This window comes from Primulina tabacum, chromosome 10 (assembly GCF_025594145.1).
Source record: "Primulina tabacum isolate GXHZ01 chromosome 10, ASM2559414v2, whole genome shotgun sequence".
Taxonomy (NCBI): Eukaryota; Viridiplantae; Streptophyta; class Magnoliopsida; order Lamiales; family Gesneriaceae; genus Primulina; species Primulina tabacum.
The window spans coordinates 21374389-21385637 of record NC_134559.1 but is presented as its reverse complement, the minus strand read 5'-3'; the positions used below and the strand labels follow the sequence as shown (position 1 = coordinate 21385637).

General features: G+C 36.5%; 1 protein-coding gene across 1 annotated transcript; it reads left to right on the top strand.

Annotated features, from left to right (window-relative positions):
• Positions 1-981: 981 nt before the first annotated feature.
• Positions 982-2092, top strand: LOC142505388 (uncharacterized). The gene is made up of 3 exons (XM_075618363.1): positions 982-1174; positions 1273-1599; positions 1713-2092. The coding sequence occupies exons 1-3, from the start codon at positions 1099-1101 to the stop codon at positions 1853-1855; spliced, it is 546 nt and encodes a 181-aa protein (XP_075474478.1). The 5' UTR covers positions 982-1098; the 3' UTR covers positions 1856-2092.
• Positions 2093-11249: the final 9157 nt, after the last annotated feature.

The following is an 11249-nucleotide window of genomic DNA, read 5'->3' as shown; positions in this document are numbered from 1 at the left end:
TGTCAGTAAGTTTAAGACGACATTGGATTAGATGACATTTGTTGGAGGTGTCACTAAAACTTAAATGTCACTAAATATTGAATATGATGACATTTATGAATGTCACCATAAGCATTTATTCTTGTAGTGACGCATCGTGTGTACCAGGACGATTACATTAGACGAATATAAGGGGCGGGGATGCAAAAATTGGGTTTAATGAGGAAACAAAATCAAGAACGTGTTAGATTAATTAGTTATGAACTCGTCAACATTATGTCCGAAGCTTCCAAATGTATGAAACTTCAAACGTGAAGACATCCCAACACGTCTCTATAATATCGAGGAGTCAACTATAAATACCAACCAATAAATTGGAATATAATCAAATTATAATATTTTCAAAGTAGGAAAATATTATTAAAATTAATTAATTAAAAATAATAAATATTCTAGCCAAAGATTTACGCGTGGGCTCCACTTCTACGAACAGACAACTAACAAGCGCCACCCTACATTTAGAGACTTGAACTCGTCAAATTTTACATGCATGCAACCAAATTAATACTGTTGCATTTATGATTTAGAGTTGAAAAAGTCACAGTTTGATTTTATTATCGTAATTTATGAAAAATCAAACTTAGCAAATGTAATATTTAGAAATAGATAAAGATAATATTCAGACAACAAAACTCGTTATATGCATTGAAATAACACAAAAACTTATATCACATATATAAATTCGTGAGATTGTCTCAGAAGAGACTCTCTTGAAAAATTTATATATAAATTCTGAAATTTAGAATTTTTTCTTGGTAACATACATTAAACTATTTGTAATAAATTTCTAAATTTAGAATTGATCTTCATTCTTCTACATAAAATTTGGTTTTCTATATTTGTTTATTATTATTACCATAACCTAAAAAATGACAAAATGTCTTATGTATACCCGTATCTTCTCTCTCCACTAAACCTAATTAAATACAAATCTCTCATTTCTCATTTACATCAAACAATCTTTTGATAGTTCCCTTGAAATCTAATATCTCTAACCCGAAAAATATCAAAAGGGAAAAGGAAACAGAAAACAAAATCGCAGCACCAAGAAATCCAACAATGGCTTCTTCTTCCTCCATGAAAGTTCCAGTGATTCTCTTCTTCCTCGGCTCTCTCTTCTTCCATGCAACTGCAGGTACGTACACATAACATATATATTCTTTCTCTATGTATGTTCATAATCTCTTTTTCTTTTATGCATTTATTTTATGATTATTTTTTTTGTCGTTACAGCCGAGGTTACGTGCGAGAATTTGCCAAAGAATCTCTGCTCTTTCGCCATCGCATCGTCGGGGAAGAGATGCCTGCTGGAGAACTACAGGAATCAAGAAGGGAGCCTCGACTACACGTGCAAGACATCGGAGGTGGTTGTGGAGAGATTGGCTGGATACATAGAGAGCGATCAGTGCGTGAGTGCTTGTGGCGTCGACCGCGAGTTCGTCGGAATTTCCTCCGATGCTTTCTTCGCCCCGGAGTTCGCCGCCAACCTCTGCTCGCCGGCATGCTACCAGAACTGCCCGAATATTGTTGATCTTTACTTCAACCTCGCCGCCGCTGAAGGTGATTAGATTTTACAAATTTCGTTTCCATCACCAAAAACTATATAAATTCTTACAAAATGTTAACGAATCATGTGCACGACTAATTATTTGTCTTTGTTATATATTTTTCAGGAGTGTATTTGCCAGCTTTGTGTGAAAAACAGAGGTCCAACCCCCACCGCGCCATGTTGGAGCTTCTGAGCAGCAGTGGCGGAGCCGCCCCAGGCCCGATGGTGGGCGAGCTCGCTACGGCGCCTGCCCCTGCTATGTTCTGAATGATTTGAACCATTTCCGATGGAGTTTTGGAGCTCGCGGATCGCGATTCTTATGCTATCGCTGTAAAGAAGATAAAGGATCGGAGGATACTATTTAGTAGATATGTTGTATTGATTTTGAAAGGAGTTGTTTGGATTCTTTGCTTTGGATTGGGTTTTGGTTCAAGTTCTTTTTGTGTGATACAATCATTCAAATTCTATTTTAATAATGATATTAATAAACAAATAACTTTTTTTACATGCGCCCCGGTGTGTGTATATATATTAACTAGGATTAATGGTTTCTTATCTATCTTGCATATTTCATATTTCATATTTCATATTTCTACTTGCTCGATTCTGGGCCGTAGCTCTATGTTCAATGGGTCTCATGAGAGAAGTAAAACATAGGCCTTCTTGGTGTAGTACATAAATGTAAGATAACAAATAACAAAAACTACAAACAATATATAAATACATCATATACAAGATATTACATTAATAACAAGTCCACAAATATTTGAAATAATTACATAAATAGTACTCGTCTAACTATTTTAGATCTGTATAATTCAGTTGTCAGAATATTTCTTCGTAAATAAACAACATGGCTTGTCCATTTAGTCTATCTCGTGATATTATTAGTGATTAAATTCAACTTTCTGAAGCTTCTTTTTTATTAATACAACTGTTGATGATAATCTTACAGGAAATATAAATAATTGAGAATTAATTATTTACTTTAATTTGCCAAACATTGTAGCGTATAATGAATTGCTCTTTTTTCATTTGTTAAATAACATTTCACAACAATCAACTTCGAATACAACTCATGACCATTTATATATTAACTTGTATCATTACTAAAAAATTAAATTGTTCAAGCCAAATTTAAAGAGAGGCCGGGTTTGATTAATAATAAATAGAAAATATTCAAAATGGTCTTCTTATTATTAATATTGTGCTAGATTTTTTTTATTTCAATGTGAAACGTCCACCACTCGTTTTTCTTAAAAAGTATTAGAAATTTTTTTCCTCTGCTATACTAATTCTCGTCCAATACATATATATATTTTGACATTATTTTAAAATAAAAAGTACTAACTATATTTGAAATCTCAAAGATAAAGAATTCAAAACGTAAAGTCGTAAATCGTTTTATCAAACCTAAGCTTAGCAATATTTCAAAATATAAACTCACTCTAACAACCTCTCAAAAACCACTCATAAAGCATCATAAAAGTCGTAAAAATCTTTAACATAAATCATAATCATAATCAATAATTATAAACGTAATGTAGAAAATCTAGCGCTGGTCCTCGGGTTGTGTGCATCATCAGTCCAGCTAGTTCAACCATCAAGACCTCCATTATCATCAATATCATGCTCACCTGCATCAATCACACCTAGTGACTCTATTGAATCAGCAAACCATAATCTTTATTACAAGTAATACATATACAATCATATGCAACAATGAAAATAATTTTACGTAAATAAATTTTCATGAATATACATGAACATAAACATTTTTCCTTTCATCATTTTATATCATTTTTCATTTCTTCATAAGCATTTTCTTTTTCATCATATACATTTTCCTTTTATTGAATTTGGATAGTTAATTGTGACTTTCGTTTCATCATAAGGTCGATGGATCCATCTACATGTAACCACAGTACTGGACGGCGGGGACATCATCGACCCTCTCACTTGTCAATTGAGCCTTGGCCTATCATCATCATATGGAAATACGATCGTCGGGCTCCTTCTGGGATCTTCTCCCATTAATGGGCTCCGTCTGGAACCTTTTCTCGTAAATGGGCTCCTTCTGAGGTCTTTTTTCTCACGATATCTACATTCATATCATCGTATCATCGTAATAGTCAGAATTACTTCACCTCCTACGTGTTTCATATTTTCATCACGTATAAAAATCATGCATATAAATATCATTTTTCTTTTAAATCAAGTATGCAACATATCGTTTAGCTTTAACATTTTATCATAAAATTTCTTAAACATTTAAAATAAGCACTTCATCATATATTACAGCATTCAGGGTACTGCCATGATGTCTGCTAATTTTTAGGTGTAAAATGATCGTTTTACCCCTAGACGTAGAATTTCTCGATTTTGACTTTTTCTTACTTTCATTGACTCTAGACAATCCCAAATAAAAGTTTAAGCTTAATTTAAATTTTTCATATTTTTATTTAGCTTAAATTCGAGGCTTACTATTTATTTCCTAATTATTAATTCGTAGAGCGTTTAATTCTCAAATTAATTCAAACTTTAATATTAAATTCCCAAATTTTAAGCATAGATTTTTTATTGCCGAAAATACCCTTGCGAGCCATGAGCCATCCCCGTGGACCCACGGTTCAGCCCTTTATATTTTTAAACCAATTAACCGAACCATTCCTAGCTACCCTTCAAACAAACTTTCGTTTTCTTCAAGCTGAGCCCGAGCCAACCCAAGCCAGCCCTTGCCCAGCCCATCTAGGAACCCTCCTAAACCCCCTGGACTCGACCTAATCTGCTGCAGCCCCATGCGCGAAGCACAGGAGCCGCGTGAACCTAGAAGCAAATCCTAGGACTCTTCGTAAATTTTCTAGGACCCTCACCCTCTAGCCACCACCAAGCCCTCACTCTCTGGACCCTCACAGGACCATGCCGCGATCCCCCCGCACATGGCTGTCACCCTTGGTTGTCTTGGGAAGAGTCCTAGCTCGCTTGGTCTCTTCCCTAGCCACTGTGCTTGAGTCCGAGTATAGGACTCTCCCATACACCCAACCACGTCTAGGCCCAGTCCTGGTCAAGCCCTGATCGAACCATGCAATGGTTTTCCCTATAACCGAACCCTTGTGCCATCAAGAAATAATTTTTGCTCCAGCTTGGTTCCTAGCATGTGCAGCCCTTAACTGTGCATCTTATGACCCTTAAACTCATGTAAAAACGTCCCTCTATGATCCTTTAACATGGAAGCCCCTTCACGCCAATATATATCAAGTTTTGGAACAAGAATAATGAATTAATCACATGTCTATTCAAAACAACGAAAATATTAATAAAAAAAATCATGTTTTTCATGCAAACATAATTCAAAACAATAATATGGCGTGATAGATGAGAAAAAAATTGTTAAGGCGTGACTTTGAGTATATTACACACAAAAATACGTTGAGATGCGAAGAACGGCGACGAAAGTAGGACCCTTGCTGAATTCCTTCAAAAACCGTGGCTTTCCCTTTGCTGCAATTACGTGTGTGTGTGTGTTTTGAGGGTAAAGGAGAGTTTGTGTGTGTGAGGTGTGTGAGACGTGAGTTTTGAATGGTTTGGGGTAGGGTTTGTAGGCTCTTTATTGATAAATAAACATGTGGACAGCAAGTTAGGGCTCATTAGTCTAGTATAATAGGCTCAATAAGCCCATTGGTGGTGCATATTTAAAATATTTCGTTTAGAAAGTTCGTGAAAATATTAGCCGAGTTCTCGAAAAATTCATATTTTAGTCGAAAATCGAATGCTATTAAAAATTACGTGTCAGCGTATAAAATCACCTCAAAACTCCTTATTCTTAAAAATATCACAAAGCATCAACCTTATTTTAAATAATTAAAAACAATTATTTAATAAAAATATTTCTATTTTTCAGCCATCGGTCTCCATTCCTCAATCGCAACTCGAATAACCTTTAAAATTATAGTTTTATGCATTCATATAAAAGTACATCATAACCATATAAACAAATCAAACATAATTAATTTAAGAAATTCAAATCATTTAATTAGCTATTTTTCCTATATTCACATGCAGTTGGATTATGTCGTCTTATTTTTGGACATTGCAATTCCTCCATCCCTTAAATAAAATTTCGTCCTCGAAATTTGAACTTACCGAATAACTCGGGGTAGCGACTCCTCATGTCCCTCTCGGTTTCCCAAGTAGCTTCTTCCTCCGAGTGATTTAGCTACTTGATTTGATCATTGGTATGACTTTGTTTCGGAGTCTTCTTTCTCGCCTAGCAAAGATTTGTATGGGTCTTTCTTCATAAGTCATGTTTAGATTCGATTGCAGAGGTTCATGATTTAGTATATGTGAAGGGTTCTACATGTACTTCCGCAGCATAGATATGTGGAACACATTGTGTACTTCGGATTTCATTGGTGGCAATGCCACTCTACAGGCTAGTGTTCCAGTCCTTTCGAAAATCTCAAATGGCCCGATGAATCTTGGACTAAGTTTGTATTTCTTGCCAAATCTCATAACACCCTTCATAGGTGCTATCTTCACAAAAACGTGGTCACCTACTGCAAACTCTAGCTCTCTTCGTCGCTTGTCGGCACAGTTTTTCTTTCGGCTTTGTGCAGTCTCCATCCTCTCTCGAATTTTGACTACTAGCTCCGCTGTTTGCTTGATCAAGTCTGGGCCAATTTCTCCACTTTCACCGACCTTGTCCCAATTTAGGTGATCTAAATTTTATCCCATAAAGTGCCTCATAAGGAGCCATTCCTATTGATAATTTATAGCTATTATTGTAGGTAAACTTCACAAGTGGCATCTTCGGTTCCCAACTTCCTTGAAAATCAATGACACAAACTCGAAGTAGATCTTCCAATATTTGAATCACTCTCTCGGACTGACTATCGGTTTGAGGATAGAATGATGTACTGAATAACAATTTAGTCCACATTGCTGCATGCAGACTCTTCCAGAAAGATGATGTAATTCTCGGATTTCTGTCATAAACAATAGATATGAAAATCCCATGCAGATGAACTATAACTCGAATATACAACTCGGCATACTGTGTCATGGTGAATGTCGTCTTGATAGGTAGAAAATGCGCTGATTTCATAAGAAGATCTACTATCACCCATATAACATTAAACCACTTGATAGTCCTCTGTAATCCACGAAAAAATTCATGGTGATATTTTCCCATTTCCACTCGGTAATAGAAGGTGGCTTAAGATTTCCCGCTTGTCTTTGATGCACGACTTTATTTTTTTCTCTTTTCAGCTGAGCATCGATTATCCTTCTTTGTCTTAGGACAGTCAGCAATAAAGTGTCCAGTTTTTCCACAGTTGTAGCAAGCATTTGGTTCTTCCTTGGTGTTATTCTTCTAGTATTGTCTTTGGAAAGAATCTTGATTTATTCTCATGAATCTTCTGAATTTTTTGACAAATAATGACATTATGTCATTACTTAACTGATCAGCAGTTTTCTCAACTGAACCACTTGGTTCCAGTTTGACAACACTGAGAGCAGTTGTAGCTGCTGGTGTAGAAGGTTTTCTTTCTCTTGTTTGCAACTTGAACTTATAGGCTTTTAGATCAGCAAATAAATCGTGTAATTCGGCCTTATTCAGTCATTTGATCCTCTCATGGCCATGGTATTAACATCCCACTCCTTGGGAAGACCTCAGACCATTTTTAGTGCGATTTCTTTGTTTGAATACACTTTTCCAAGTACATTCAGTTCATTTATGATGCTGCTGACTCTCTCATCATATCCGTTCATAGATTCTCCAGTCTTCATTTTAATATTATCGAACTTCTGAATAGAAACTGAGAGTTTATTTTTTTTGGTTTGCTCATTGCCTTCGCAGAGCTGAATTAACTTCTCCCAAATTTATTTTGCAGTCTTTCACATCTTTATCTTGCTGAAAGTAATTTTATCCAGCGTTTTGTACAAGATATCTTTAGCCAGATTGTCCAAATTGGCTTTTCTCTTGTCTTCTGTAGTCCATTCTTCTCTAGGATTTTCAATGCGATGTGGTGTACCATCAAACAACAGTGTCTGCTTTCAGTATTTTCATTGGTCTGTCAGTGATTAACGTACCAGATATCATCATCTTGTGCAGCTAGATGAGCCAGCATTTTAATCTTTCAATTGTCAAATTCTTCTCTGGAGAACATTAGAATTTTGTTGAAGGAAGATATAATTTTTAGTTTTGTAGGTAGAAATATTCAGGAATAAGATTAAACTGCTCTGAAACCACTTGTTAGGATCGATTGGGAGTGAAGAAGTGTTTAGAAGGGGGGTTAAATAAACATTTAACAATTTTTACAACTTCTTCGAATAAAGAATCAGTTTAGTGATTAACTGAATTCAGGAATCTTGTTTGTCAATATCAATTAGTTAACTAATGAAAGTTCGGAAATAAACTGAATAACAGATAGAGTAAAAACTGAAATTAGGGGACACAAGATTTGTGGATGTTCGGAGATTTCAGACACTCCTACGTCACCCCTTCTATCTCGAAGATAGGTTATTTACTAAAAAACTTTGATCTATACACCGATTTGTACAAACCTACTTCAGTATTGAACTTAACAATGCCAAACTAAAACTCTTAGTTTCAATACAGTTTATCAGTACTCAACTGATACGTAAATACTTAGCACATCTGATCTTTACAAGATCGAATAATACACTAGTGAATATTTGTGCTTTTAAGCTCAATGCCATGACGACTCCACTGGACTTTCACCAGCGGAATAGTCTTCGTTCTGAGCTGCTTTTCTTTTCGATCCAAAATCTGTAATGGTTGCTCAAAATAACTCAGTGTATCGTCAAGCTCGGCCTCATCAGGCTGAATGACATGAGAAGCATCAGGCATGTATCTACGCAGCATTGATACATGAAAAACGTCATGTATCCCATATAAAGAAGGAGGAAGAGCAAGTCGGTATGCTCGATCGCCAATCTTCTCAAGAATCTCGTACGGACCGATGTATCTAGGAGATAACTTCCCGCGTTTGCCAAATCTGACAACGCCTCGGAAAGGAGAAATCTTCAAAAATACTCTGTCTCCCTGTTCAAATACTAACGGTCTACGTCTGATGTTCACATACTTGGCTTGTCTATCCTGCGCCGTATTCATTCTCTTCTGAATGATCTTCACCTTCTCAGTCATTTCACGAATCATATCAGGTCCAAGTTCTGGTACCTCAGATACATCATCCCAATACAGAGGAGATCTGTACTTCTTGCCATATAACGCCTCAAACGGTGCCATCTCGATGCTCGTCTGATAGCTGTTGTTGTACGAGAATTCACAAAGTGGTAGTGAATCTTGCCAACTAGTGCCAAAATCTAGCACTACAGCTCTCAACATATCCTCTAATGTTTGGATAGTCCGCTCTGACTGTCCGTCTGTCTGGGGATGATAAGCAGTGCTTAGATGCAATGTCGTACCTAAAGCCTGCTGCAGACTGTGCCAGAAATGAGAAGTGAATCGTGGATCACGATCTGATACGTGAAAGGGATCGGTTACGGTGACCGGAAGCGCAACGAAAGTTAAAAATTTTGATTTTTCATCAAGAAATTTCAGCCACCTCATATTTTGTGTAGCAAATACAACAAACACCAAATATCATACATAGGGTGTTTTAGAATTTACCTATCAATCTCAAGAGATTGATGAATGGCACCAACCAAGTTGTAAACAACTTGGCTCTTCAAGGATGACAAGTCTACAAGCTCTCCTTCCTTCAAAAATTAGGCCCACCACTTGCTAGGTAAATCCCCCCTTAATTTGCACTAGAAAATTAAGAGGATTTTTCAAGGAGAAGAATATTTCTTCCTCAACACTTGAAGAAGAAATTGAGAGAAAAACTTGGAGAGAAAGATCCCTAAGATTTCGGCCAAGGTGGTTAGAATGAGGGAGGGAAGAGTTGTCTTGGTAGTGCAAAAAGTTTATCCAAAAAGTTGCATGCCATGCAATATTTTAATCAAAAGTATTCCTCAACTCTTCACCTCCCAAGCATGCAATGTGACTTGGGCTTGTAACTATTACAAGGCCCATGGACTATTTAAATTGTCTCAAACATATTTGAGCCCAATTAGACTTTACTTGATTTTACTCAAGCCCACTAGTTAAATAATTATTTCCAATTGGGCTCTACAAGGCCCAATGTTATTTAATTAATTCAACACTTGAATTAATTTAATTATTTGGACTCTACTAGGCCCAGCAGTGTTTAATTAATTCAACAATTGAATTAATTTAATTTAGTCCATAATAATGTTTATGAAAATCAAAATTTTCAAATACATTATTCACTTGGCCAACTTTTAATTTAGGAACACATTCATAAATTAAAAGTACATTTCTCTCATAGAAGTCATACTTCTATTTTTCCTTACGCTTATAAACTCATTTATAAGCCGTTCAACACATTGAACTATTTTACTTCTCAACGGGATCTAGAAAGCTAGTACTTGTGTGGCCCTCAATGGTTCACTGATACAACTAGCCGTGGGTTCACATCTCCATGTGATTTGGACTAAACATGTCCTTATTTTAGCATACCCCAATTGCTCCATTCTTACTTATCAACTCCTTGATAACAAGAACGTCAGAACTCAAGTCTGATAGTACCCAACCAATCATGTTAAAGGCCTAGCAGCATCGCTTACATGATTCCCTAGGTATCAAATGATAGTGTCTGTAAGAACCATTCTATTATGGTTAGCGTACAGTACGGTCCCTTCAACTCATATATCCCGACCGATTCGACAACCATTGGTATATCGAGAGTTGTCAATGAATCGATACTATGTGTCATGTCGTAGTTGCATCGATGGTGTAATCTAAGAAACCCATTTCTTAATTACCACCATACTCTGATTAGAGATTTCAAACCACATATACATGAGAACACATAGGATATCCATACCCGAAGGTAAGCGATGAATCCCCGACTACAATGCATCGACTCCTATATGTTTCGACAGAACACCCAACCTTGCCACCTGATGACCCCATGAGAGTCGGTAAACAAGTCAAAGTGTAATTCTAGCACATAGAGTCTCAATGTTGTCCCGGGTCATAAGGACTAATGGTGTACAACCATAAACTAGGACTTTTCCACTCGATAAGTGAGAACCACTTGGAAAGTCCTTTATGGAGGGTTTGTTCAGTGCACTCTACAAGGAGCACCTATCTGCATGTTCAGACATCACAATGTCCCCTACCAATGAAACATGGTACTCACATCGCAGATACTAGTCTCGAACTCGAGCTGCCTATATCCTACTTAGTGGCGGCTGAATCGACTAGGAACCGTTTAGAATATACAGTATTACAAATATGAGTTTCATGGTACTCATCATATGAGCATCTCATATTCCTTCTACTATTTGTATATTCAAGGGCTTTATCTATGCAACTAGCATGGGTATACAGATAAAGAAGTGCCAAAATAATAATTTCAAATATTATTAAAATAAAGACTGTTCATACATAGAGTTTAAACATGAACCCTCGGCCAACACTTGGCTCGACGGGCACCTACTCTAACAATCTCCCACTTGCACTAGAGCCAACTACCCATATGCTTCGAACCCATTGATTCGCGATGCTTCTCGAATAATGGTCCAGGTAAAGGCTTAGTTAGCGGATCAG

Coding starts and splice junctions, on each gene's coding strand:
- LOC142505388 (XM_075618363.1), top strand. CDS start 1,099: ATGGCTTCTTCTTCCTCCATGAAAGTTCCAGTGATTCTCTTCTTCCTC. Junction 1,175..1,272: donor CTTCTTCCATGCAACTGCAG/GTACGTACACAT, acceptor TTGTCGTTACAG/CCGAGGTTACGTGCGAGAAT. Junction 1,600..1,712: donor CAACCTCGCCGCCGCTGAAG/GTGATTAGATTT, acceptor TATATTTTTCAG/GAGTGTATTTGCCAGCTTTG.